At 58.6% G+C, this 27378-nt stretch overlaps 4 protein-coding genes across 16 annotated transcripts in view; 2 read left to right on the forward strand and 2 right to left on the reverse strand.

Moving 5' to 3' along the window:
- The window catches only part of ADD1 (adducin 1), an 89777-nt gene extending 87461 nt beyond the window's left edge, over window positions 1-2316 (forward strand). For 4 of the 5 annotated variants that reach the window (XM_020889841.2, XM_020889844.2, XM_020889845.2 and 1 more), the window contains one exon: window positions 615-2316. In XM_020889841.2, coding sequence (XP_020745500.1) covers window positions 615-973 — 359 coding nt within the window. In that variant the 3' untranslated portion in view covers window positions 974-2316. The remainder of the gene's footprint in view (window positions 1-614) is intronic. The other variant, XM_020889847.2, reaches the window with a different exon arrangement.
- Window positions 2171-6755, reverse strand: MFSD10 (major facilitator superfamily domain containing 10). 4 transcript variants are annotated; one of them, XM_070462580.1, is made up of 13 exons: window positions 6289-6753; window positions 5668-5882; window positions 5464-5560; window positions 5202-5305; window positions 4753-4911; window positions 4510-4671; window positions 4186-4294; window positions 3976-4087; window positions 3722-3830; window positions 3544-3634; window positions 3396-3443; window positions 3224-3313; window positions 2171-3098 (listed from the first exon to the last, which is right to left on the reverse strand). In XM_070462580.1, exons 2-13 carry the CDS (start codon window positions 5836-5838, stop codon window positions 2983-2985), a joined length of 1368 nt encoding a protein of 455 aa, XP_070318681.1. In that variant the 5' UTR covers window positions 5839-5882; window positions 6289-6753; the 3' UTR covers window positions 2171-2982. The 4 variants fall into 4 exon arrangements, with proteins under 4 accessions (XP_070318681.1, XP_070318683.1, XP_070318682.1 ...); XM_070462582.1 differs by lacking the exon at window positions 4186-4294 and having other exon boundaries at window positions 4510-4667; window positions 6289-6755; XM_070462581.1 differs by lacking the exon at window positions 3396-3443.
- A 1321-nt stretch (window positions 6756-8076) lies between these two features.
- On the reverse strand, window positions 8077-26065 carry NOP14 (NOP14 nucleolar protein). Its single transcript, XM_020889854.2, has 18 exons — window positions 25693-26065; window positions 23172-23306; window positions 22603-22744; window positions 20805-20947; window positions 20204-20338; window positions 19363-19485; window positions 18326-18457; window positions 17713-18022; window positions 17109-17239; window positions 16540-16625; window positions 15618-15753; window positions 11439-11540; window positions 10865-11018; window positions 10057-10216; window positions 9375-9522; window positions 8993-9111; window positions 8745-8900; window positions 8077-8534 (listed from the first exon to the last, which is right to left on the reverse strand). Exons 1-18 carry the CDS (start codon window positions 25882-25884, stop codon window positions 8435-8437), a joined length of 2604 nt encoding a protein of 867 aa, XP_020745513.2. The 5' UTR covers window positions 25885-26065; the 3' UTR covers window positions 8077-8434.
- A 98-nt stretch (window positions 26066-26163) lies between these two features.
- Window positions 26164-27378, forward strand: part of GRK4 (G protein-coupled receptor kinase 4) — a 59656-nt gene continuing 58441 nt past the window's right edge. For 3 of the 6 annotated variants that reach the window (XM_070462572.1, XM_070462573.1, XM_070462571.1), the window contains exon 1: window positions 26166-26747. In XM_070462572.1, coding sequence (XP_070318673.1) covers window positions 26696-26747 — 52 coding nt within the window. In that variant the 5' untranslated portion in view covers window positions 26166-26695. Of the gene's footprint in view, window positions 26748-26965; window positions 27208-27378 lie in introns of all 6 variants that reach the window. The other 3 variants (XM_070462577.1, XM_070462575.1, XM_070462576.1) reach the window with 3 other exon arrangements.

Raw genomic sequence — 27378 nt, forward strand, 5'->3', positions numbered from 1 at the left:
TTTTCCATGTTCAGCTTCTTAAAATGGCTTGAAGTTTTTGCCTGTCTTTTACCTTAGAGTTCATCTCTTTTTTTCCCCTTTTGTCCTTTTTTCCCGGAGTTCATCTCGTTTTGAATTCTCCGGCCTACAGTGGCCTTTTGGCGGTGATGCTGACGTGGGTCTGGGAGTTCACTCGGGGCTCTCCATGAACTGCCACGGTTTAGTGTTCTCCTTGGGGGGAGACCAGGTGTCATGGATACAGATTTAGGTGTAAGTTCAGGACTACTAATGCTTCTTCTCTAATGTTTCAAGTGTTTAAGGCAGAACGTTGCAGTCTTGCCTGAGAGTGTCTCCACGGGCCTTCAGCACTCTGTCCATGACTGGGGACCCAGCCCCGGGACTGAGTCTGGTTTTGTCAGCCCGCTGTCCGTCGGGAGGAGCTAAAGCCCACCCTGAGACCGAGCCCGCGTCTTACACTGAGAGCTGTGTCCAGCCTTGGAGTAGAGTAGAGCTTGCTGAGGGCTCCTCACTCTGCGTTAGAGTCAGTTCAGGGCAGCATCTGTGCAGGGCGCTTGGGAGGCCGGGAGACCTGGGCGGTCGCTCTGTAACCGCGTCTCTCCTGCCCCACCCACCAGATCTGCCGCGGGAGCCGCCCTCCGGAGATGACAGTGACGCCGCCACCTTCAAGCCGACTTTGCCCGACCTGTCCCCCGATGAGCCTTCAGAAGCGCTCGGCTTCCCGACGTTGGAGAAGGAAGAGGAGGAGGGGTTGGGTGAAGCCGGGGGCCCTCCAAGCCCCCCTGGGTCTCCCACCAGGTCCCCCCTGGCGGCCAGCCCCGAGCCAGCCCCAGCCCAGGCAGCTGAGGAGGCCGCCTCCCCAGTGGCCGAGGACCCTGGCAGTGATGGGTCTCCGGGCAAGTCCCCGTCCAAAAAGAAGAAGAAATTCCGCACCCCTTCCTTCCTGAAGAAGAGCAAGAAGAGGAGTGACTCCTGAAGGCCCTTCCTGCACACACCGGTGCCGCCAGGCTGTCCCGGTCGCCTCGCGTGTCCCGCCTCCCCGTGTAACGGAATGCAGAGGCCCGTCCTTGTGTAGCTAGCGCATCCCTCCCGGTGTGACCAGCCCCCACGTAGACCGGTGCTAACCTCGTGTGCGTGCAGCGGCCCGGCCGGCGGCCTCAGGTCTGGGGGAGACGCGGGCTCCGCGTCCACCTCCGAGCCAGCCCTGCCTGCAGGGTCAGCACTGGGGCCCCTCCTCAGCTCCTTGAAGACACTGTCCCCGGGAGCTGAGCCAGGGTCCTAGCTGGACGGGGGCAGACCTGCCCGCTCTGGCCTTCCCCACTCCTGCTCTCCTCTCGTGGAGTAACCCGCGCCCTATCTCTGCTAGGCTCTCCTTCACCCCCAGGTCTCAGGTGACTGAATCAGACCCGTAGCTTCCTGCTGGTGTTGCCTGGTCAGTGATCTTTGTTCACTGCTGTGTATGCCTCGGTCCTGGGAAAGCGCCCCGACAGCCCAGGCCCCTGGGATGGCCTTGGAGAGGGTCAGGGCTGAGCCGGCACCCCAGTAGCTTGTGGCGCAGCTGGTGCTGGGCCCCAGTCCCCTCAGCCAGAACCAGACCCGGGGCTGCACTCCCCCCTGGGGCCTCCTGACCGGTCGTAGGATGCGTCCCCGGGGGGCGGCCCTGCGGACCTCCCCAGCAGGGCAGCTCCCGCAGCACCCACGGCGTGCATGGGCAGCGCTCTGCTGCTGTCTCTCCTGGGGAGGGCCCAGCACTGAGGCGGGCCTGCGCTCAGCTTGGCCTGGGGTGCTCCTTCCCTTGGTTAAAGGGCAGCTCGGGGCAGGAGTCGGCCCCAGAGGTCCACTGACGTCCTGCAGGCACCACAAGGCCCCTCCCGCCTTCCAGCACTGCATCCCTGGAGCAGAGCGTGGGGCTGCTTGGGTGGGGCTCGGGGTGGCTGGGGTCTCCTTGACAGTGGGCTGTCCCAGGAGCTCGGGGGCAGCCTGTCGCGACAGGCCCCTGTTGGGGAGTGGGGGGACCCGAGGCCGGCTGCATGGCGCTGACCTCCGCTTTGAGCTTTCCGCCAGCTTCCCTGTTGTCTTGTCCCGGTGGTGGTCGAGCCCCCCAGCCTCGCCCTGCACTCTTAATCACAGGCTCCTCCTGCCCTCCCTCCTCTCACCCCACATATGCAATGACTTTCATTTCATTTTTGTAGTTTATTTTAACTCTTTGTATCTCAACATGAAGTTTAGTTGCATATACAGACACAGGCTTGGGAGGACAGGTCCTACGGCCTTTCTTCATTGTAACATGTTTTACTCACAAATAAAATTCTTTACGCAGTTTCCTTGTCTAATCTTGGGAAGCGGTCTTGCATCTTAATTCCTTTTGTTTGTTCCTTTAAAATAGGACTTCAGAAATGTAACGTTCCAAACAAAGATTCCAAAGCGAGCACTTATCCCTTGACCCAGCAGTTTGTCACTCTGGACCACAGGGCACGCTCTGAGAAGCACCGTGCTCCAGGTGCCTGCCTGTTTTTTCCCCAGAGGGCGGCGCTGGGGCAGGGCCTGGGCGAGGGGCGAGCGTCAGGCGGCACCCCCACCACAGCGCAGACGGGACCCGGGAACTGGGCAGAGCCTGGCAGCCTGTGGTCAGTGCAGCTGGAGCAGCTGTCACTCCAGCCGCTGCCCCTGGTGCCTGGGGGTGTCCCGGGGGCGGGGGGGGGGACGGGGTGTGCGCTGCAGGAAGGCACTTGGTATGTGACAGCTGTTTTATTTTGTCATTCTGAGGCCGGGCTGAGGCTCTGCGTCACTGAGAACAGAAGACAAGGCAGAAAGTCTGGAAGGTTTTAGAGTCTGAGCCTGACAGGCCAGGTCCATGCCGGAGTGTGTCGCACCCTGGAGCTGCAAGCCCCAGGCCCCGGAGGCGGGGTGAGGGGGCTGGAGGGGTCAGGCCCCCCCCTTCCCGCGCAGCCCCCCGCCCTCACACCACCGCAAGCGGCGGCCCAGCTACTCGGCCTTGAGTGTCGGCGCTGGGGGGCTCAGGGTCCGCAGGACGGAGAATGGGAGCAGGAAGAGCGCAGCGCACACGGTGTAGCAGACGCGGGCACCGGCCAGCCAGTACGCTGTGGAGACAACGGGGGAGGCGACGGTGCCCCGGGTCCACCTGCCCCCTCCCGCTCGGCCAGCAACCCCCCCAGCGGCCGGGCCGGGCCTCCAGCATGCCCCGAGGGCCGTATTGCGGCCTCACCTGAGGCGGCCACCACGGGGCCCACGGCCCTGGCCAGGGCGCCCAGACTCCGCAGCGTGCCCATGACCGTGCCCTTCTGCCGGGGCGAGCCTGTGGGTAAGAGGGGACAGCCGTCAGGGGCCCGCAGACCGCCTCCCAGGGTCTGGTCTCGTGCCAGGGCAGGGCCTCTCACCATAGCCGGCGACCACGGAGGACAGGCAGGGGACCACGACGGCTGCGGCTGGGGGAACACCAGGGAGACACCGTCCGCCCAGAGGAGAGGCCGGCGGGGGTGGGGAGCCCCGGCCCGGCCCCGCCCCGCCCCCGCCCCGCCCACTCACCCCAGGCGTAGAGCAGCAGCCCCAGGCCCAGCAGGGGAAGTGTGTGTCCCCAGCCGACAAGGAGCGAGGCAGGGACGAGCAGCAGGATGGCCTGTGGGGGGCACAGCCGGTCTCAGAGCCCCCGCTGCCTCCACAGAGCGCCGGCAGCGCCTACCCCCAGCCCCGGGGAGCCCCGTACCCGCTTCACAGCCGCGATCTCCCTGCCAGGGCGGATCCGCCGGGCGTAGGCGCCCTGGATAGTGGCCATGGTGAGACCGATGAAGAAAAACATCTTCCCCTGTTCTACCCTGCGAGGGGCGAGCCGTCAGCACCCCTGTCCTGCCAGTGCTGCCCTCGCACGGCCAGGCAGCCAGGGCGACGGTCCCGCGGCGCCCGCCCCAGGACCCTGGGCGTGTGCCGCGGTGGGGACCCGCCGGGTGTGGGGCGTCCCACCTGCTGAACTGGAAGCGCTGGTGCACCAGGAAGCTGAGCGTGAACTCCAGGCCCGAGAACAGGAAGAGGTAGAGGCAGTAGACCAGGCCCAGGCCTCGCAGGCTGCCAAGCCCTGCGGGGCGGCGAGGAGGGGCTGAGGCCCTGACCGCACGCAGCCCCCACGGCGGCCTGAGGGACCCCCAGCCCCACCCCCCGGGGCCCGCTCCTTACGGACTCCAGTGGGCGGGTCCGGGCCGCGGGCCACGGCGGAGAAGCGGAGCAGGGCCAGGGGGCTGAGCAGGTCCGCGGCCGCCCGGAACCCCAGGGAGACGGAGGGCGCCTGCGCGGTACGGCGCTGAGCGTCTGCTAGCGGGCCTGGGGGTGGGCTTGACCGGAACCCGCTCGGCCCCTGCACCCTGCGGGGCCCTCAGCAAGGCCGGGGGATCTGGGGACCATGCAGCCCGGCCTCCCCAGCACCTGGGGCTGAGGCACGCGAAGGGCATCCCCGCCTGCCCCCCCCCCCCCCCCCCCGCCGCTGTCTTTCTCCCACCTTACCCGCTTCTCCGGGGGCAGCGTCTCTGGCAAGAAGCACCAGATGAACAGCAGGTCCGAGATGGCGAAGAGCAGGGCCAGCCAGGGCACTGTCTCCGAGGGCAAGAAGGCGCCCAGTGTGGGGCCCAGGGTGAAGCCCAAAGAAAAAGCCACCCCGATGACTGCCTGGGGAAAAGAGGGTGCCTGAGCGAGCAGGGAGACCCGAGCCCCAGAGACCCCCACCCCTAAGCCCCAGGGCGCACTCACCATGCCCTTGCTGCGGGCAGATGGTGAGCCCAGGTCAGCAACAATGGCGGTGCAGAGGCTAACGTTCCCCTTGCTGATGCCGCCTATCACCCTGGAGGCCAGGAAGGCCGCAAAGCTCTTCGAGGCAGCCCACACTGCGTACGAGGTGGCCACACCTGCCTGCCCCAGGGCAGGGGCCAAGGGCAGGCGCCGTCACTTGAGGCCAGGAGGGGCCCACAGTGGGGCTGACAGGCCGGCGCAGTACCCCTGGGACCCTGCCCTGTTCCGGAGCAGCCAAAGGCCGCTCGTATGCCCAGTGTCCCCCTGGCAGGAGCGGCTCCGCTGCACCCCGGCTCAGCTCCAGGAGCCCCGCTCTCCCCAGACACCTCCCCCAGGGAGCAGTGAGAGCCACGGAGGGGCCACGGCGGCCCACGGCTGCCTCCCAGAGGGCTGCCGGGGGACATGCGTACCAGGGACAGCAGCATCCCCGGGCGCCTCCCCAGGCAGTCAGACACGGCCCCGGTGAGCGGTGCCGAGAGGAACTGCAGGAGTGAGAACACGGAGCCGATCAGACCTGGAAGAGACGGAGCTCACGGTCGCCACGCGGCCCAGGGGGCCCCAAGGGGAAGTGGACACTCCACGGGGAGACGGGGTGGACCACGCCCCGGAGCGAAAAGGTGAGAACCAGGGAGTGGGGAGGGAAAGGGCCCCCAGCCCAGCTCGGGACCATACCTCCGAACAGGACGCTGTTGTACCTCTTCTCTGCTGGCATTCCTATGGCTGCTGCAAACCAGTCCACCCCGCGCTGCCAGGAGCCGTAGAGGGGGTCCTGGAGGACAAGAAGGCGTGGCGGGCTGGGGCGTCTCTGAGGGGCTGGGAGCCAGGAGCAGCCATGGCGGGGTGCAGGGGCAGCGGGGCTGGCGGGGAGGGGCTCACGTGGGCACGGCCATGGCTCTCCAGCAGCCCAGGCAGTAGGGGCAGCAGCATGGTGAAGGCCAGGAGGTCCAGCAGGAGGCCGAGGAAGACCACAGCGACCACGCGGGTTTCTGGTGCCGGCGGGCGGATGGGCGGGCGCGGCGTGCAGCTCCCGCCGGCTCCGCAGCCCATGATGGGAGCGGCTCCGTTCAGGCCCGGCTGAGCGTGTGGCGGGTCTGCACGAGGGCACGGTGCACGAAGGCACGTCCGGCTAACTGGCCCCGACGCCCACCCACCTCGGGAGGAGAAGAGCCCTCTGCCCGCGAAGTGCCCCCAACCTACTCACTGCAAGAGCGCCCCTGAAGGGTCTGCCTGCCCCGTTACCCGCTGTCGCTCTGTGCGCCCTGCCCCCCGACCCTGGGCAGCAGGAAACGCAGACTGTGGGGAGAGTTACGCAAAGAAACGGCCAGCTCTGGAGGCCGACCGAGCGGGGACCGGGCGGGGCATCGTGGTCCCGGCACCTCCCGGTCCCCGCCCCACGGCCCCAGGCGGAGCGCTCGGGGAAACTCAGACCCAGGCGGGAGCAAGGGGCAGCCTGGTGAGCCGGAGAACGACCCCCGCCCGCCTCGCCCCGCCCCGCACCTGCGGCGGCCGCGCGCAGCACAGACCAGGGGATGGACGGACGGACGGATGGACGGACAGACGCGAAGAGGACCGCCGGGAGGGGCGGGCACGCGGACCCCGCCCCACCCACCCGGAAGCCGGCGTGTTCCCCCGCTCGGAAGTGGGCGTGGCTTCACCATGCGGAAGTGGGTGGACACCCGCACCCCCTTTTCCGGCCGCTGTGCTGGGCCGGGCCTCCCCGGCTCCGTCTGTGGCCGGCGTCCTGGTGGGAACCAGTCCAAAAGGTTTGCTCCCAGATTCTGCGCCCGAAGGACGACCCGTCTGCTGAGGACCCCAGGGTTTTGGACGCTCCGTCCGGAGGGCGGGGGTCCATCCTGACCGGACTCTCTTCGTGTGCCCCGGCCGGAGGCTTGCGCCCGAAATAAAGCTGCGAATACGCGGAGTCGGCGCGAGCTTGCCCGCACTCGGGCCGCAGCGGGGACGGTGGGGCGTGGAGGCGGGACTGTCCGGCGCCCTGCCTGCCCGAGGTCCCCGGGGAGGGGCAGCTGCCCACATGGCGCCTGCGGGCCTGGCGTGGGCACCGCCGGTGGCCGGAGCGCCTGCCTGCACCTCCGGCTTCCCCTCCGTCTGTGGTCGAGCCGACCAGGACAGGCCACTCCCTCCTGTCCGCTCGACATTAAGGCACTCCTCTGTAGACACGAGCTTCAAATAAACCTCAGGCAGCCCCTTTGCCCGGCGTACAGCTGTTCCCCTTGAGTACGAGTCTACTCTCCCCCAGGAGCACGCGCGGCTCGGGCGTGACGGCGGAGGTGAGATGGCTGGGGAAGCGGCTGAACGATCAGCTCTCAGAGCAGCCCTGTCTGCGCCTGGCCAGGTGGTCACAGCTGCTGTCACCACCACCTTCTTCCCCGAACCCCTATAGACCCCCTTGGCCCGGAGGAGGCAGGGCTGACAGGCATTCTGCCTGGTACTAACCTTTGCCAGGACAAGGCCTGCAACGGGGTGCAGAAGCCCAGGCTGGGCCGAGGTGAGGACACAGGGAGGGTGGCACAGGACCAGAGCTGGGGCTGTTCCCCCTCCCAGTAAAACTCGGCAGCAATACCTTAGCAGCCAGCCGGGTGAAGTAGCAACGGCTGCTTGACAAGTTTACACGAGATGGAGCCTTGAGGCTCTACAGCAGGCCGCGCTACACGGCAAGGAGAAGCCAGCCTGATTTGTGGCCCCCGACACCCACCAGGGCCTGAGGTCTGTGGAGATGCCCACCTGGCGGACACCTAAGGGAACAAATCCTAGAGGCACCAGCGAGAGGACGCAGGCATATCTGCCGAGGCCATCACTGGTCCCCTCTGCCTGCTCCCAGGAGGTGCTCTGGCCCCAAAACCGCCTATGGCTCCCCGAATCACTCATAACTCCCACCAGCCTCCGCCCGGGAGGTCTGAATTGGTCACCCTCTTTCTCATCTTCCACACGCCCAGTGTGGCCAATCCTCAAATCTCGTGCTCACTTTTGTGGCTCGTGACCTCAGGGACGGGCTCCCTGATGTGAGCTCTAGGGCCTCCGCCACATGCCCCGTGCCACCTGGGGAGCCAGGACCCTGGGGGCCTGGGGCGGGCAGGGAGGCAGCATTCTGTGCGAGACTATAGCCCTAGGGCCGCAAGGGTGGGCAGGCAGCTCCTGTGTCCTTACAGAGCCTCCTGGGTCCATGTAGCCCAACCCCTTCTGCCTTCCCCAGCAGTTGGCCACCCAAGGCTGGGATGAGGGCGACACCAATCACGGCTGCTGGGTGCCAGAAAAACAGGTGACGTCTTTCTTTTTTGACTTCTGAACTGTGTGCAGACTTGTTTCATTGATAACTGAAAATCATGTAACATTATAGATACCCCTGCAAATTGCACGTGGAGGCACGTGTGCCTGACTGACCAGAGATGCTGGCCAGGACCCCGCCAGCCCCAAGGTTTGTGATGAACTCAGGACTGTCTAGAAACCATGCACAGGCGTCACGTACAGTTTATCGGCATGTCGCTCCCATGGAGGCCTGGTCCTAGTTCCAAAAGTGCAATTTGTCAGGAGAGGCTTTTTTACAAGAATGAAGTACAGAAGACTCTGGCGTTACAGACAGCAGCCCCTCAGCGTTCAGTATGCAGCATCTCTGTCTTTTTATAATTTATTTTTTGAACTTCTTCCTCTTCAGAGCCTTCCATTCACCTTCCTGCGTGGCGAGGCTGTTAAAAAGTTGCTTCACTTTTCGTTTTCTTTCCGCATCCCTAAAAAAATAACCGATCTCTTGATTACTTTTTGGGGAACATCTTGCCCTTTTGTGAGATGCCTGTGGGGCCGGCACCTCAGTCCAGGACACGTGGGGGACAAGGGAGCGGGACAAAGGCCCCAGGTTGCCCTCCGCCCTGGCCTGCCCGCGGGGCGCTGGCGTCGGGGCTACAGGCGGGCCCGGCCCTGCTCCCGCCCGCCCCACTCACCGCTCCATGATCTCCGAGAGCCGCATGCGGGCCAGGAACTGGTTGTCCCTGCGGATCTCCCTGACGGCCCCTTTGAACTCCCGCTTGTGCTTGTGGATCAGCCTCCGCCGCTCCTGTTCCTCCTTGGTGCCGCCCTGCTTCCTGCCGAACTCCAGGCTGAGGGTGCAGAGCCCGATGCAGGAGGCCGTCACGGCGCCCCGGACCTCCCGGACGCCCCCGGGCTGGGGTGCTGGGCCCTTGGTACTCACACTTTGACGAGCCGGGGGGTGAACAGTTTCAGCGGCACTGGCTTGCTCTTCTCACAGACCAGCGGCCGACAGTGCCTCGGCTGGCTTTCCACCTCCGTCAAAATGCTCCGACTCAGGTCCTGAGACACCAAGAAGCTCACACAGGTGGCCCACCCACCAGCTGGCGCTCCAGCCTCCTGCTGCCCCTTCCCCCGGGGCCTCTCGGGGCTGTGGGCCCAGAGTGTCCTCAGCACGTGGCCTGGTGGGACCCCAGGCCCACTAAGACCCATGGAGCAACAGAACGGAACCTTGTCCCGAGGAGCCTTGACAGAGCAGGGCGGCCCCCTGGAGCCTCCGAGCTGGAAACGCCAGCCTGCCCGCCCACCTCCGGATCCAACCTCACCTGGAGCGTGGGTGGGCAGCAGCGGGTGGACAGGTGCTCCGTCAGGAGGGCTCGGAGGGGCTGCGTGATGTCGTGGAAGGAGGGCAGGGGGCCATAGGCGACCACGCAGCGCCTCACCAGAGCCAAACACACGGCCAGGCAGGACAACCTGCAGGGCGATAGCGGCCCCAGTCACCCAGAGCCCGGCGGCTCCCCTAAGGGAGCTCCCCTAAAGGAGGCAGCTCTGAGGCCTTCCCCACATGGGACACGGGCTCAGGTCAGAAATGTGCCCTGAGCAACGGTCACAGCGGCCGCAGGGGACGGCAGGAGCTAGAGACGACATCCTGTGTCCGCGAGCAGGAAGAAGGCTTCGGGAAACGCAGTGACAACTGAGAAGGGTTGCTCCACCTCGGTTTTTGTTTCAACAGAAGAAAATCAAACTGAACAACCCATATACATGGGAGAGACCCAGGAAAACTGACTATGCTGGCTGAAGCCCTCATCTTAAATAAAGCTCACTTTGGTGAACTCATTCATTAGATCTAATAGCTTTCTGCAGAACCTTGAGGATTTCCTACAGATAAACCCAGTGAGCAGTGGTAACATGGGGCATCTTCATGGTGCTGGGTGCTGCTGACTCCTGGCCTGGCCTCTCTGAAGTCCGGGCTGCTGCCACAGCCCGCAGCCCCGGGCCCGCACGTACCTGGTGTGGTTGGCCTCCGTCTCAGTCTGGGCTTTCAGGCCGCCTGCCCACTGGAGGGGGAGGCTTCTCCTCTGCCACGTGGCCATGTCCTCCTCGTCAGAAACCAAGAGCAACTCCGAGTTCTTCCCATGTGCTCTGAAAGGGTGCACCAGAGTGTAACCTGGGTTCCGGGTAGGACAGGGAGAGATGGCCTGAGATCACGGGCTGCAGGCAGGCTCTGCAGGGTGAAGCCTTCAGAAGTTCCCTGGACAAGCATGCGCTGCGTTTACCAGGAGACGAGGGACAGCTCTGGCCGGGCCAAGTCCAGGCGCGGCAGTCCCTGCCCTCGTGGGCACGCTGGACGGAGCATCGGAAAAAAGCAACAACCAAGGAAAAGCAGAGAAGGGTGAGGGGCCCCTCAGGAGAGCTGGCTGGGCGGGGTCATGCCCACATGAAGACAAGTGGAAAGAAAAGACAAACCTTAACCATTATTCCATCTCCACCCCCAATACTACCTCCACTCAGGATCAACCCAGAACACTGCGGTCTCACGCTCCTGGCGCCGAGTCTGCCACCTGGGGGTTCTTCGCCCGCACTCCACTCCCTCATGCCACCTGGAGTGGCTACGTGCGCAACACGCCCAGTGTGACCCTGACTTCACAGGGAGGGTGTGTGCCCACGAGGGCAAAGGCTGCTCTGGATGACAGTGCTTTCATCTTTAACTTTCCCACGCTCTGAGCTTTCTACTTCTTTGACTATGAATTACTTCCAAAGTCTTTAAATTTCTGAAGCACAATATACTTGAAAAGGCTCCCTGGAACCAACTGACCTTGGCTCTGCTTATTTGGAGTTGCCATGTGAAGAATCCCAGTGAGAAAGTTGATGAGCTCAGGAATGAACCTCTGGGACAGAGACACGTAGTCCAGGAACACGCAGCACACGAAGAGTCCCTTGACCACGTCCTGCAGTGACTGCACAGGGCACTGGCGAAGAGCGCAGGGCTGGTCAGGAATGTTCCGGAACGCCACGCTGGCAGGCACCCGGCTTCCTCAGGACCGTGGCCCCCGCAGTGGAGCAGAGGCGGGCGAGGGGCCCCAGAGACGGAGCTCTGTGACCACGAGGTCCAGCGCTTGTGGGGAACCAGTTATAACCCCCACAGTACATGGGCACGGACCACATGCCCATCGAGAAGGAACAAGTCGGACTTGTAAAGCCGACAGGGGCCTGACGGGGGGCCACACCACTGTCTTCTGGGGTCATGCCCTGCTGCCCTGGCTGGAGGGGCTCTGGGAGGGGTACTGCCGGCCCGTCGTGTTCACAGGCCCTTGCAGGTGAGTTTTGCTCAGTCACGGCCCTCGCTCAGTCCAAGAGGGGCTGGCTCTGATGGGGACGGTCTGACGTACCTTGGTGAGGAGCTGGCTCAAGCACAGCAGCGCAGGCGTGATGACCGGGTGCCAGAAGTCAGAGGTCGGGAACAACATCCCAGCAATTTTCAAGTAAATGAGCTGGAGAGGAAGGCCACCACCCAGATCAGAGGAGGGACGCACAGGACAGCCTGCCGTGCACCTCTGCGCTGATCACAGAAGCAGACCCCCACCCAGAGGACAGTGACCCATGCTGCCAGGACACTAGGCCCCAGGCAGGCTGGAAGCAGAGGCTGACACCTCGGGTCCCGAACAGCATCCTGTCACCTTGCCACCAACCAACTGGCAGAAAGGCCACGAGCTGGTCACAGAGCCGTGACCCTCACCCCAGAGTTGCCTTTAAACCCCTCCCCAGAAGCCCATCGGGAGTCCGGGTCTTGTGAGCATGAGCGGCCTGTCCCCATCCGGCGCCTGCAGTAAAGGCTGTGCCGTCCTTCCCCACGACCCACATCCGCTCACTGGCTCTGAGGAGCGTAGGACAAGCGTGGACCCCAGTTTGATTCGGTGACAACATCAACTCCTGAACCGTCATGCCAGCCTATGTGTCACAGAGCACTGTAGCCACCACTCCCGCCCACAGCGGGAGAGGCCGGCCCGTGAGCCCAGACGAGGACCGGGGCTGCAGCCCAGGTGGCCTGCTGGCGCCGGCCTACCCTGTGAAAGACTGCTGCAGGGAGGCCGGCTGGATGCGCTCAGACACGGCTCCACAGGGACGGGCCGCAGCTCCCAGGAGGACTGAAGCCACGGACCCAGGCTCAGGCCCCTGCTTGAGGAGACTGTTAACCACCAACATGAAGCCTGGATGCGCAGGTTCCTGCCAGTCGTCATTAGCTCATTTTCAACACAGAGCAAAGAACAAGACAGCTGAGCAGGATCCTTCCAGTGAGCGGACAGGACGAAAGCCCCAGAGTGTGTTCAGTTCAGTCGCTCGTTCGTGTCCGACTCTTTGCGACCCCATGAATCACAGCACGCCAGGCCTCCCTGTCCATCACCAACTCCCGGAGTTTACTCAAACTCACGTCCATCAAGTCGGTGATGCCATCAAGCCATCTCATCCTCTGTCGTCCCCTTCTCCTCCTGCCCTCAATCCCTCCCAGCAGGAAAAGGAGTACATCAAGGCTGTATATTGTTACCCTGCTTACTTAACTTATATGCAGAGTACATCATGAGACATGCTGGGCTGGAAGAAGGACAAGCTGAAATCAAGATTGCCGGGAGAAATATCAATAACTTCAGATATGCAGATGACACCACCCTTATGGCAGAGAGTGAAGAGGAACTAAAAAGCCTCTTGATGAAAGTGAAAGAGGCTTAAAGCTCAACATTCAGAAAACAAAGATCATGGCATCTGGTCCCATCACTTCATGGCAAATAGATGGGGAAACAGTGTCAGACTTTATTTTTCTGGGCTCCAAAATCACTGCAGATGGTGATTGCAGCCATGAAATTAAAAGACGCTTACTCCTTGGAAGGAAAGTTATGACCAACCTAGAGAGCATATTAAAAAGCAGAGACATTACTTTGCCAACAAAGGTCCGTCTAGTCAAGGCCTGTGGTTTTTCCAGTGGTCATGTATGGATGTGAGAGTTGGACTGTGAAGAAAGCTGAGCACCAAAGAATTGATGCTTTTGAACTGTGGTGTTGGAGAAGACTCTTGAGAGTCCCTTGGACTGCAAGGAGATCCAACCAGTCCTTCCTAAAGGAGATCAGTCCTGGGTGTTCATTGGAGAGACTGATGAAACTTAGTTTCCCTCAATGAAATGAAGCCATGCTGTGTGGCACCCAGGATGGACGGGTCATGGTGGAGAGGTCTGACAGAATGTGGTCCACTGGAGAAAGGAATGGCAAACCACTTCAGTATTCTTGCCTTGAGAACCCCATGAACAGTATGAAAAGGCAAAAAGATAGGACACTGAAAGATGAACTCCCCAGGTCGGTAGGTGCCCAATATGCTACTGGAGATCAGTGGAGAAATAACTCCAGAAAGAATGAAGAGACGGAGCCAAAGCAAAAACAACACCCAGTTGTGGATGGGACTGGTGATAGAAGCAAGGTCCGATGCTGTAAAGAACAATACTGCATAGAAACCTGGAATGTTAGGTCCATGAATCAAGGTAAACTGGAAGTGGTCAAACAGGAGATGGCAAGAGTGAACGTTGGCATGACATTCTAGGAATCAGCAAACTAAAATGGACTGGAATGGGTGAGTTTAACTCAGATGACCATTATATCTACTACTGTGGGCAAGAATCCTTTAGAAGAAATGGAGTAGCCCTCATAGTCAACAAGAGTCTGAAATGCAGTACTTGGATGCAATCTCAAAAACGACAGAATGATCTCTGTTTGTTTCCAAGGCAAACCATTCAATATCATGGTAATCCAAGCCTATGCCCCAACCAGTAATGCTGAAGAAGCTGAAGTTGAACGGTTCTATGAAGACCTACAAGACCTTTTAGAACTAACACCCAAAAAAGATGTCCTTTTCATTATAGGGGACTGGAATGCAAAAGTAGGAAGTCAAGAAACACCTGGAGTAACAGGCAAATTTGGCCTTGGAGTACAGAATGAAGCAGGGCAAAGGCTAATAGAGTTTTGCCAAGAGAACACACTGGTCATAGCAAACACCCTCTTCCAACAACACAAGAGAAGACTCTACACATGGACATCACCAGATGGTCAACACTGAAATCAGACTGATTATATTCTTTGTAGCCAAAGATGGAGAAGCTCTATACAGTCAGCAAAAACAAGACTGGGAGCTGACTGTGGCTCAGATCATGAACTCCTTATTGCCAAATTCAGACTTAAACTGAAGAAAGTAGGGAAAACCACTAGACCATTCAGGTATGACCTAAATCAAATCCCTTATGATTATACAGTGGAAGTGAGAAATAGATTTAAGGGACTAGATCTGATAGAGTGCCTGATGAACTATGGATGGAGGTTCGTGACATTGTACAGGAGACAGGGATCAAGACCATCCCCATGGAAAAGAAATGCAAAAAAGCAAAATGGTTGTCTGAGGAGCCTTACAAATAGCTGTGAAAGAAGAGAAGCGAAAAGCAAAGGAGAAAGGGAAAGATATTCCCATTTGAATGCAGAGTTCCAAAGAAGAGCAAGGAGAGATAAGAAAGCCTTCCTCAGCGATCAATGCAAAGAAATAGAGGAAAACAACAGAATGGGAAAGACTAGAGATCTCTTCAAGAAAATTAAGAGATACCAAGGGAACATTTCATGCAAAGATGGGTTCGATAAAGGACAGAAATGGTATGGACCTAACAGAAGCAAAAGATATTAAGAAGAGGTGGCAAGAATACACAGAGGAACTGTACAAAAAAGATCTTCACGACCCACATAATCACGACGGTGTGATCACTCACCTAGAGCCAGACATCCTGGAATGTGAAGTGAAGTGGGCCTTAGAAAGCATCACTACGAACAAAGCTAGTGGAGGTGATGGAATTCCAGTTGAGCTATTTCAAATCCTGAAAGATGATGCTGTGAAAGTGCTGCACCCAATATGCCAGCAAATTTGGAAAACTCAGCAGTGGCCACAGGACTGGAAAAGGTCAGTTTTCATTCCAATCCCAAAGAAAAGCAATGCCAAAGAACACTCAAACTACCGCACAATTGCACTCATCTCACACACTAGTAAAGTAATGCTCAAAATTCTCCAAGTCAGGCTTCAGCAATACGTGAACTGTGAACTTCCAGATGTTCAAGCTGGATTTAGAAAAGGCAGAGGAATCAGAGATCAAACTGCCTCCTCCCGGGCACAGGAGGGCTGAGAGGAGCTTCTCCATGTTCAAGGTCAGGAGGGTCGGCTGTGAGGAGATACCCGGAACGTGTGAAACATCAGAAACCTCAGAGGGGTCAAAGGTCGCCGGCAGGAGCAACCTGCCCACAGGTTCATCCTCAGGAAAACACGGCCCCCTGGTCTGCCATGAAGACTGAACTCGGCTCTGTTCACAGAGAAAGCAAAGCAGGAACTCTGTCACCGAGCACATGGCAGCTCGCTGTTAACGGTCAGCACTCCTGGGCCTGGCCCCGTGTGATCTCCAGGCCCTGGAGGCCCTGGGCAGACACCGCCTCGAAGCCCCCACCCTTCCATGCCAGGATGCCACGCGGGATGGCCGATGTCTGCAAGCCCCTGCTCACCACGTCCAGGCCCGGGAAGGCTGCCCGGCCTGTGGTCTCAACGGTCCCTTCCATCTCGTGCATGGCGTCTCGGAGGACAAATTTCACGGCGTCACTTGCAGACTCAGGAAACATCTGGCAAAGGTTATACAATGGCCTGTTAATCAGAAACACAGGTCAGGGAGGATGTCTGCAGGGAACAAAGACGAGCAAACCCCATGTTCACCATTCTCCTGTGACGTCCGCTGACGACCCAGTCAGAGCCAGAAGCCCTGACTCTTACACCTGTCAGGCCGTCCTGGTGATCCAGGAACTTTTCCAATAGCGTTTGTGATAATCGGGACTCATTTTCGCCTTTTCCTAGGCCCCTGGTTGTAACTTGCCGGCAGTGGTGGCAGAGCGAGCCCTGTCTGTACGAGTCACAGCCCGGGAAGCAGGTCCCGTGCGTCCTGAACCCACGGATTCCTTCCCAGCTCTCCCGGGAGCAGAGGCTGGCAGGGGGAGGGTGTGCAGCCCAGTCTGGCCTGGGGGGTCTGCTCTCACCACTCCCCGCCCCCCGACTCAGCAACCTGCCCACTGCATCCTCCTCCAGCCACCATGGCCCCGGAGCCAGTGGCTCTGCCAGCAGGGGCGCTTTTGCACAGGGTGCAGACCCAGCCCGGAGCCCCCACGGGGGCGAAGAAAACACATGAGCCATCAAATACTCTGAACAAACCTGAAGGGGCGCAACTGTCACAGGCCCATTTGTTCGCCATTTAAAACGCCCCCTCTCCAGAGCGGTGGGGGAGCACGTAGACAGGACTGATGGGCAGGGCTCGCCGTGGGCGCAGGGCCAAGGCGGCCTCTACAACATCAGAGCCACTTCACTAAGTGACTCCACTAAATGGCACAGAGTTTGTTCAACTCGGCCCCCAGTCCCAGATAACCCCCACCTTCCACTCACAGAACCAGCTTGTCAATGACGCCGAGCTCTGGGGGGTCGCTTGCAGCCAGGTCTCCGATGTATTCCAGAAGGAAGCTGAACAGTTTCTGTAGGAACAGGGTGGGTTAGCGCTCAGTGTGAGCCCGGAGCCCCACCCCAGGACGCCGGCCCCTGCACCCTTGAACGGCCGGGAGTGTCGAGGCCCGCAGGGATGGGGTGAGGGATGCAAGGCTGGCCACGGGGTGAGGAGCACGGGGTCCGGCATGGCTCCCTCGGCTGGGAGGCGACACCACAGTCCTAAATGGAGAACGCGATCGGCCCTGCTGCAGTCCGTGTGCGTGGCGTTAATGGGAGAGGATAGGAGCACGCCCAGCACCCACTCCCCGCACCCTCGTGTGGCGTGGACTCATGGCGCACAGTGCTGGGGCTCCCCCCACACCCCCAGGCCCGCCCGGACCTGGAGCCGACACCCATCCAGGCCCAGCTCGCTGCCCCGCCCCCACGAACATGGTGAGCACTTGGCAACTGTTGGCGCCACGGTTACCAGGCCTCTACCCATTCCCAGCGCCCCAGGGGAATGGCCAGCGTACTTCCAGCTTTGCTTTGTTTCCCACTGCGAGGCTTGGGTGGTTGCATTTCTGAATTCTCTCCACAACCAAAAGCTGGTCTTCCGTCGATTTTCCCAACAGTAAAGACTTCAGTTCCTCGCAGGATTCGGGAACTATCAAAGTGACAAACAAAAAGTACAAAACAAGCTCCACGCTTAACCTGTAAAATGAGAACTACTCTCAATCCTGGTAACACAAACCAAACACTGAACACAACCTAAGTAACAGGACTTCGTTTGCTTCCCCCTATGGAGACAGTTCCGCCCGTGTCATAGGAACCCTCGTCTTGTGTGCTCATCACAGTGAGTTCTAACAGATCCACCCGGCGGACAGATGCCCCCGGCGGCCCCCAGCACTGCTGCAGGCACAGGACAACGGCCAAGAGGCCGCCCGGAGCCCTGGGGTCAGGCCCAGGGGACGCTGCAGAGAAGGATGACCGGGTCTGTCTGCCAGCCAGGCTGGCACAGACGGGCAGGGTGTACGCATGGCCGGCTTGGCCCCGCCCTGCTGCTAATGCAGCCCAGCCGGGGCCGGCCTCGCAAGGTACCCCGCTACTCGGGACCTCAGACAGCAGGGGTCTGCCGACCTGCGAAGGTGTAGGGCAGCTCGGCCCTGGCCGCCGCCCGGTCGTCCCTTGTCAGCCGCTCTCCGAGGCTTGGACGCTGACCCCGCTGGGGCCCCTCGCTTGCGTCCTCGCCCTCAGCATCAGACTCCAGGCCGTCCGGGCCGCGCGCGTCCTCGCTCCCGGCATCAGACTCCAGGTCCGAGTGGCTGTCTGGACTGTCGCTGTCCTCCGGGGCCCCCTCACTCCAGCCTTCACCCTCCTCTTCTTCCTCTCCGCTCTCCCCGCCACTGGTGTCCCCGCTTGGCTCCTCCTCGACATTCATCTTCCCATCCTGGGAACAGAATGCAGACACCAGGTGCGTCAGTCCTCGGGGACGGTGGCCAGCATGGCTGTGACCGCGCCCGAGGGCCAGGGGCCCAGGCTGCCGGGCCTCCCCCACCCTTTGGAGGCTGCTGCGTGTCCCAGGGCTTGAGGCCTGGGGTCTGCGTTCTGCAGCTCCCTGCCACCAAGACTCTGGGCAGAGAAGCTAGCTGTCTCTAGAAAGACAGTTCTCGTCTGTGGTAAAGCTATCAGGTCAGAAACCAGAAAATCTGCCACTTTAAATGAAAACCAGGAAAGAAGGCAAACACCTCACTTTGTAAGAAAGCAAGCGCCGGTCATCTGTGTCCAGCACGAAGCCATCGTTCAGGTCGTCAGCCGATAGGTGCTTCGGTCTCTTGCTGTGCGCATCCTCCTCTCTCCCGAGCATCCTCCGGAGCCTCTCGGCCTGAGCAGGAGGAGGAGGGTCGTCCACGGAGCGAGCGCCGGGCAGGGACGCAGGCCGCCCGGCGCCCCCGACCTCACAGCTGCGTTAGGCCTGCCTTCTGCTTTCTGTCTTCAGCCAGACAGGCAGGCCCTCAGCACGAGTCGTATGGAAGACTTATTTAGCAAAAATAAAAACAAGTATCGCAGCAGAAATATGTTCTGGTCACAAGGAAGGAAAAAACGTTACTCTGAGGTTTCTATATCCAAGTGATGCCAGCCAACTGGAGTGAACTTCACTCCCCGCCAGACCTCAGAAGAGGAACAGGACACCCTACACTGAGGTCTGAAACAAGTGGCCTGGCTACTTTTTCCATCTGAAAACAGGCAGCGGACACTGGAAGCGGCCCCCCAGGCGGGAGCACAGAAAAGGCCAGAGTTCGAGAGCATGCCTCTGTTCGTTTTTGTTGGTAACATACGGAAAATTTAAAAAAACCTTTAAGAGAAAAACATGAGACAGGAGTACACTCTATTGCCAGCAGCTGTTTTAAGGTAAATGAATTAGGAAAAAATGTCATTTTTGTTATACTGGGTATCATCTGCTTTTTTTTTGGCATATAGTCAAAAATATAGTAAAATATTTTAGGGCTTCCCTCATAGTTAAGCTGGTAAAGAATCTGCCTGCAGTGCAGGAGACCCGGGTTCCATCTGGGTCAGAAGATCCCCTGGAGGAGGGCATGGCAACCCACTCCAGTATTCTTGCTGGAGAATCCCATGGACAGAGGAGCCCGGCAGGCTGCAGTCCATGGGGTCAGACTTATCGACTAAACCATCCCATCATCACCATAGTAGACAGACAGAAACTTTTCCAGAGGCTATAAAGCTCCCACTGACTAGTCTCCCAGGGCACCGCCCCGGCCCCACCAGTACCTCCAGGCGTCTGAGGCGCTCCTGTTCCTCCCTGGCCAGCTCCTCCTCCGTCTTCATCCTGTTAGAGGGCTGCGCTTTCATTTCAAAGCCGAGCTCACGAACCATCATGTCATATGCATCAGGCTAGGGCAGACAGAAGAATTTTTTTCTTTTTAATAGAAACGACTTGCACAACTAGCTCCCTACACGTGTTGGTTGTGGCTGGACGCTGTCACGGAAGAGGCCAAACCGCGTCCTGTCTTTTCCGCTTGTGTGACAGACTGGTTCTTGTCAGGCTTGGCAAACACTTCTGGGCCATATACAAAAATTCTTTTCCAAACACATCTGCTTTAAGAAAACTAAACCTTATATTGTAAAGTAATTAGCCTCCAACTAATAAAAATAAATGAAAAAAAAAAAAAAAAAAAAACTAAACCTTGCCCATCTAGGCATTAATCCCCCAAATGGGGCCTTGGGGAAACGACAGTGAGTTCGACGTACAGGTATGCAGATGGCCACAGGGGAGGCTGGTGAAATACTAGTTATTTCTCAGAAACCAGCAACTCAGAAGACTGCGGCTTTTTCAACACCTTAGACTAAAATTCAGATACCACTTGAAGGTCTTCCCCTGCTCCAAGTCTTCCTAATACCAAGAAACCACCATTTTCTTTAGTGTCACTTTTCTGGTGTAAATATTGAAATAACTTTCACTCTACTCCCACCCCTTGGAACACACATCAGCTACCTCAATGTCAAAGTTCAACAAATTCTCAGGTCCTAGAAGGCAGATGCCAGGCTCCCCCCAGTCTGCAGACAAAGTGCACGGCTCGAGGCCAGGCCGAGCGTGACGTGTCCACCCCACCTCGGGCTTCTCCTTTCCGCCTCCACTCTCGGATTTGGGCGTCTTGCGGGCCAGGAGAGCCTGGATTTCTTTCCAGTCTTGGTCTAGCTTCTCTGTGAGTTCAAGGGCGTCTTCCCGTTGAGCCTGTCTCTCCCTCTGGGGAAAAAACACAGATGGAACGCACCCCATTATTGTCAATGTCCAGGCCCCGCCGGACAACCGCTCAGCCAACACCCACCGTGTTGGGTGGGTGAGAGAAGTGAGACCACGAGAAGTGAGCCTCTCAGGAGCCCACCCGGCAGCACCAAGTCCCTACTGAGGCTGTTCGTCCGGGCGCTCTGAGCAGTCGGCAAAGCAGTGATGCTATGTGACTCCTGATGTATGCCAAAACACTAAAACCAAAACACAACCCCCCCAAATCAAACCCCTAACCACAAGAAACCATTGGGGTACTGCCTGATGGCGTTACCACGCATCCTGTGCTCATAGTCAAAGTGAACACTTTGATTACATTCACAGAAAGTTTTAATACAACCTAACACCGCCCATCGGGAAAAGGCTGGAGGCGTCCCAGTGGCAAGTCCCAGGGTGGAGCTGCTCTGGCACGAGGGCAGCCACTCACCTTTTCCTGCTTGGACCTGGCGATGAGCTCCTCAATCAGCTCCCTGCGGGACTTGGGTGGCTCCTCGCCCCCGCCAGGCTGCTGGGTGGCCTTCCCAGGGAGCCGCCCGCCTCCGCCTCCGAAGTGCGTCGCGGTCAGCTCGGCTGCAGACAGAGCAGAGAAACCCATGAAGCCCAGGCCCACCCAGAAGCGGGTTTTGCAGCTGCTCTGACAGTGTTTCTCCGAGCTCGGTCCTGAGAACCCATTCCATGTTCAAGAGGAAATTCTCACTGGGTGGTCACCGAGATCACAGGTACGGCGGTGCTTAAGCCAGACGAACCTCTCTGAGAAAGCCCAGAGGCACAAGAATGGGTCAATAAACGACTGATTCCTCTGCTTCCCGGAATGTTCTGCACGTTAGAAACCACCGTCACTCAGTGTTCTACTAACTCAAGATTGTTCACAATGTTTTCTGAAAATAAAAATTTACGAAATATTCACTGACAAGGTGCTATGACATGAAAGATCCGAGAAAGGATTCTCAAAGGAAAAATAAAATCTGTGGGTGCGCTTAGTACATGATTTAATTAGAAAATTCAAGTTGACTTTTAAGATGAAATTCTAAGCAAGGAGAATACATATTATGTAGTTGAACAAACTAGAATGTTTCCTAATGGTTCATTTTTAAAGGTACAGTAAATATATTTTTAGAAGTTAACTATTTTTAGAAGTTAACAGGCTTTTCTTTTACAAGTTACTTAGATTTTGATGAGCTCATTATAAAAACCAGAGGAGGACAGGAAACCTCAAACGAACAGCTGAGTCCCCAGGACCAACACCTGGAGTTGGAATCTCGCTTCCCCCATCTACCTGACTCCACAGCTGCTTGAAGCAACTTGGCGGGGGCCGCTCACCATATGACCAAAGGTCAGGCCATCAAACGTATGGGCATCTTCACCCACAGTGCAGGTGAGTGTGCGTTAACAGGGGAATGTGCAGAAAGAACTCTGAACAACAGAAAGTGCAAAACCAAAGGCTCTGGAGATGAACTCTGCTCTCCTCTTACCCACAGAGCTGCGGCAGCTGTGCCCACCTCCTGGGCTGTGGATGAGCCACGATCTGCCCTCATTCACAGGTCTCCTGCCCATGCATCAAACCAAAAGGCAGTCACGGGTTTAACATGTTGGCTCTCCACACACCACAAAGCAGCAGCTTTTCTGACGCTGCTGAACAGAGAGTATTTTAATCGACAAGGATGCAAACTAATGACATGACCCTGACTTTATAAAAGAGCCCAAGATGATGAGACCTGAGCTGACTCCTAACTCAGTTCAGTTGCATGTCAGTGTTAATTCAGTTCAATGTATATCTCCTTCATTATTCCCTATAAACAAGAAGCTCAATGTTCCTTTCCCCACAAAACTGCCACAATTGGTTCTGGAATAAACGAAGCCTAAGAGAACCAGATAAACACTGTCCCTGAACAGAGCTGGTCAGAACCGGTGACTCAGTGGCGGCAAAGCAGAGTGGGTTTGCACAGAGGTGCTGTCCAGGGATCAGCAAGGTGGGTTTTACCTACAACTGAGGCTTGAGTTGGAAAATCTCCCCGATTCTCTGAGCTCATGGGTAAAATGAGCTGGGGTCAAGTTCGAATGAGAGAAAAGGATACAGAAGCGCCTTCTCAGCTTACAGAAGTCTGTATATCTTCCGTACACATGCACCTTTTTAGAGGTCTACAGCTGCATTTCCTCGGTGTCTGGGCAGGAGTGGCGGGAAGAATGTCACTGGTGAGCAGAGCGCCCCGGGGCCCAGGCCTCACCTGACAGCACTCCCCGGTCCTCAGCGTCGCTGTCACTGTCAACAATGTCGTTATGCTTTTCGATATCCGCCAGAGACTGGCCGTAATGAGTTAATTCTTCATCTTCATTTAGGTTGTAGATGTTTTTTTTTTCATGTTGTCGCTACAGGATAGAAAAAAAGTGCATCTCCTAAAACTTCCACATCCATTTAAAGTTAAAAAAAGTTACTTTTTCCATTTTTGTGCAGCGTCTCAATGTAGCTTTAAGATGATTCTGATATAAACAGAACTTACAGAAGGTAAATAAAACAACTGGCCAGTCTAAGGCGCTTGGAAATCGCACTAGGACCTTGCTGCCACCCTCGGACCCACTCCAGGAGGCATCACTGCTGTGCGCTCTGGCTGAGGCATCTCTCTGCCCAGCTGGTGTGTGTAGAAGGCTGCTTCCCCTTGGGCCTAGCCAGGAGAGTCACACCATTCATGCTTCCCCGCTGTCACCCACAGAAGCATAACTGAACGAGGGGGACTGGCCTCTTCCTCCTGACTTCTGGGTAAGGAGACAGCAGGGCACCCTCCCCCATCTCCCCTACCTGCTGCTCCAGAGCAAACCTCTTCATCATCTTCTCCTCTGGGCTGATACTGCTGTCGTACTCCCCAAAGCGCTTATCTCGGAACACGCTGGACTTATCCCTTTCCTTGTACTCCTTCAGCAGAGTCTGGGTGCGCTGAAAAGCAGATCACAGAACTGTCTCTCACTGGTCCTGGCGACTCTGAGCTCTGATGGCTTGGCAATCTTGGCCCCAGAGGGCAGCCACCTCCACAAGCGGACACACCGAGGGTTCTGATGAACTGAAGACGCCATTTTTTATGCCTCAGGCCACTGACAGTCCAAGAAAGGCCAATCTATTGGCTGCAAAAACTGATCTCAATTACTGAGGGGAAACTGCCAGACAACGGAGTCAAAGAGGAGATCAGGAACCCAGGGGATTCTCTAGGGAGTGTTGGTACCTTGTGCTTAACACCAAAGGTTACAGCAAAACAACAGCAACCAGAAAAGAGCAGAACAATCGAGTGCTCAGAGGTCACTCTGCCAGGAGAAGCAGCCAGATGAGCTGAGGTTGCAGCTGAGAGAAAAAGAAACCGGGGAACCAGGCGCTGAGAAGCTGTTTATGTCAACAACGACACCACCATCAACTGCAGACTGCAGCAGCACTGCCTGTCCTGGGCTGGTTATGTTCACATATGTGCCAGTATCCGTATATACGGTCAGTCTTTGTTATTTGTGGATTTCATATTTGTGTATGTCTATTGCTAAAATTTGTGTGTGTGTGCTAAGTTGCTTCAGTCACATCTGACTCTTTGAGACCCCACGAAGTGTAGCCCGCTAGGCTCCTCTGTCCATGGGATTCTTCAGACAAGAACACTGGAGTGGGTTGCCATTTCCTCCTCCATGGGAAGGAAGATCCTGGACTAAACCCACGTCTGCTGCACTGCAAACAGATTTGTTACCGCTGAGCTCCCAAACCAAAACTCGCAATGCTTTCTGGGTCATTTGTGGACACCCACATGTTGCCCAGGAGGTGGAGACAAGAGTGAGGACTTGGAATCCCACCGTGGCACCGCCTCCCAGTGCAGACTCTGGGAGGTGCCTGCGGCCTCATCTGAAAAGGAGACAACGGCAGTTCCTACCTCAGCCTCCTAAGGAGAAAAGAGGAGACCAGGCTTAAGTGGGGAAGACACATCTGTCTGTTCTGGAGCTCATGCTGCCCCCCACCCTGCCCCAGCCTGCCCTGAGGTGTGTGACGGGGGCATGTCGGAGTCAGCTGTAAGACTGTCTTGTCTACTACAGCTGCCAGTTCCTTCAGGTAAGGTTGATGTTTGATTCCATTCAAAGATCAGTCGGATCAGTCGGATCGCACACTGTGGGTCAGCACAGTTTATGAGCCCATGAAGACAGGGTCAGGGGTTACTCCGCCTTTACCCCTTCACCTGCCAGAACAGAGCCGAGACAAGAGTGCTCAGTGGCACGTAAAGGTTTCCCAGGTGTTCAAACGCAGTGCACACCCTGGCCCCTGCCAGACGCCTGACTGTACAAAATATACTTGTCCTTTCTCTGCCTGAATGTTTTCACTAACCTACTGATGTCCCCTCCTCAGAATGACAATAAATAGTTAAAACCACCCAATGAGCCTGTCTCAGAAGCTACATAGAGAAGAGCAGCAGAATGGAATCTGAGAGTACAGAACAGTCCGGGACCGTTAAGCACAAGAAGAGGGATGGCTGTGAGGTTTTCCAAAAAGGTTAGCACTTCAGTTACCTTGCAAAGGACCAAGTCATGTGCTTCAAAAGTGAAGTTGCTCAGTCGTGCTACTCTTTGCGACCCCACGGACTGTAGCCTACCAGGCTCCTCGGTCCATGGGATTGTCCAGGCAAAAGTGCAGGAGTGGGTTGCCATTTCCTTCTCCAGAGGATCTTCCCGACGCAGGGAAGGCACCCGGGTCTCCCGCATTGCAGGCAGATTATTTTACGGTCTGAGCCCACCTGGGAAGTCCTATGTGCTTCCTTCACCAAACATCTACTGAGCAGCCTGTGTAATCCCTTATCCACGGCAGAAAAAGATCCAGGGTTCCTAAACCAGCAGAGCTCTGTCTCAAGGAAGGCGGTTAAGAGGTCCCCACGGTTGACCAGGGCGGCACAGAAGTGATTGACTATGCCAGAGGGGGCTGGACCTGTGCGCTGGTGCTCCAAGGAGCGACATCGGTTCTGCAGGGCGATGTCCTCCCATCTCACGCAGAAGCAGAGGCAAGAGGATGCACACAGTCCAGCCGACACATGACACACTCACAAACACGGCGTCTCACGGCGCCAGGCGCCGTCCTGAGGACTCTCTCAGGGGACGCGTCCCACCCTTCCAGCCGTCCCCACCCCCCAGGAGGTAGGTACCATTGGCACATCCTATGGACAGAAGGGGAACCAGGACCTTCGCCCGGGCGCTGCCGCTGTGGGTGGGGAGGGCAGGGCCGCGCGGCTGGTCCCGGCCGGCAGGCAGGGCAGGGGACCCCTCGGAGGACCTCCCCCCTTCCCCCGCAGAGGGCCCGGCTCCCCGCTGACCTTCTGGAGGGCCCGCGCGCGCGACACCCCGGGCAGACCCACTTCGTGGCGCGTCTTCCTGCCCAGAACCTGGAACTTCTGCCGGTTTACTTTCACCTCGAATGGGTTGGGGTTCGGCCTCGCCCGGCCGCCCCACGGGCCCGCCGGGGCCGCAGAGGCCTTCCCGCGCGCGGCAGACCTGGTTTTCCCCATGGCTACACACGCCGCACCTCAGGGTGCGGACTAGGAGGCGGCGGCGGGGCGGTTCCGGTTTCCTCAGTAGACACGTGCGGCCTCGCAACCGGAGACAGCCGCCCGCATCTCGCGATAATTGAGCCAGCGAGAAGGAGGAACGTCGGGTAAAATACTGCCACGCCCCCGCTCAGCCTTCTCGCCCGCTAGCCGAGCGCCTAAAACTCCCAGCAGGCCGCGCTCGCGCCCAGCCGCCTCCGCCCCGCGCGGGGCCTTCTGGGAGCGGTCGTGGCCCGCGAGGCGCCGCCCCCGCCTCAGGGCGCTCTGGCTCCCTCGTCTGGAGAGCCGTTGGCGGGAAGCCGGCCGCTGTGCAAGTAGGTGGCGGCGGCGGCGGCGGCGGCGGCGGCACTAGCCGTCGCCGCCGGGGGCGGTGCCCCGGCCAGTGAGCCGCTCCCAGGGCGATGGGGCCGGCAGCCTGGGCCACGGCGCGGCGGCGGTGACCGCGGGGAACCGGCCCTCCCGCTCCGCGGCCGCAGCCCCCGGCCCCGGAGGCGAGGCTGCCGGGCGCCCTCAGCGTACGAAGCAGCGGCGGCGTAGAAAGCGGGCCCAGAGGCGGCGGCGACAGTGGTGGCCGTGGTCGGGGCCGCGGCAGAAGCAGAAGCAGCAGCGGCAGGTGCAGGAGCGGCGGCCCAGCGCGGGACCCGACGCGGAGTCGGGCGAGCGATGCTTAGAGGCCGCCCCGCGGTCGGCCCCCGCCTTGTCCCCGCTTTCTCCCGCCCAGAGAGCCAGACGACGGCAGCGGCGGCGGCGGCGAAGACGACGACGGTCGTCTATGGAGCTCGAGAACTTATTGGCCAACACGAGGCTGCTGAGAGCGCGCCAAGGTGGGTGCACAGCGGCGCCCCGACCCCGCCCGGGTCCTGAGCCCGTGCAGCCCCAGCCCTGCCGGGAACACCAACCCTGCCGCGCGGCCCGCGGATCTCCTGGGGAATCGGGACCCCCGGGCCCGCGCAGCGTCCCTCTCTAGACTGCGCGGTCGGCGAATGGTCAGCCTGGGCACCTGACGCCTAAGCTGCTCCTTCGCCTTTTGGCGTCGCCTCAGGACCCGCGTGAAGGAAGCCCGCGCGCTGTTCCAGTCCGCCTGCTCTTGATCCCCTGTCCTGCCCTCCTTCCGGAACCTCGGGACGCAGTGTGGCTTCAGCATCGTGCAAGCAATGTGACCTGTCCCCAAGAGAGGAGGCCAGACCAGCCAGTAAAGCCGGTGGCAAAGAACCGTGCCTTTGTGGTCTTCAAAGGGCCACCGAAGAGAACCCTGTGAACCACCCTGGGAGACCCTTCCCTTAAGTGTGTATTGTTGTTTAGTCGCTCAGTTGTGTCCGATTCTTTTGCGACCCGGTGGACTGTAGCCCGCCAGGCTCCTCTGTCCATGAGATTTCCCAAGCAAGAATACTGGAACAGGGGACTGTTATCCTAACATCTCTAATTGGGTTTGAGGTTTGATGGTGTCCAGACCTG

This window comes from Odocoileus virginianus, unplaced genomic scaffold (assembly GCF_023699985.2).
Source record: "Odocoileus virginianus isolate 20LAN1187 ecotype Illinois unplaced genomic scaffold, Ovbor_1.2 Unplaced_Scaffold_5, whole genome shotgun sequence".
Classification (NCBI taxonomy): Eukaryota; Metazoa; Chordata; class Mammalia; order Artiodactyla; family Cervidae; genus Odocoileus; species Odocoileus virginianus.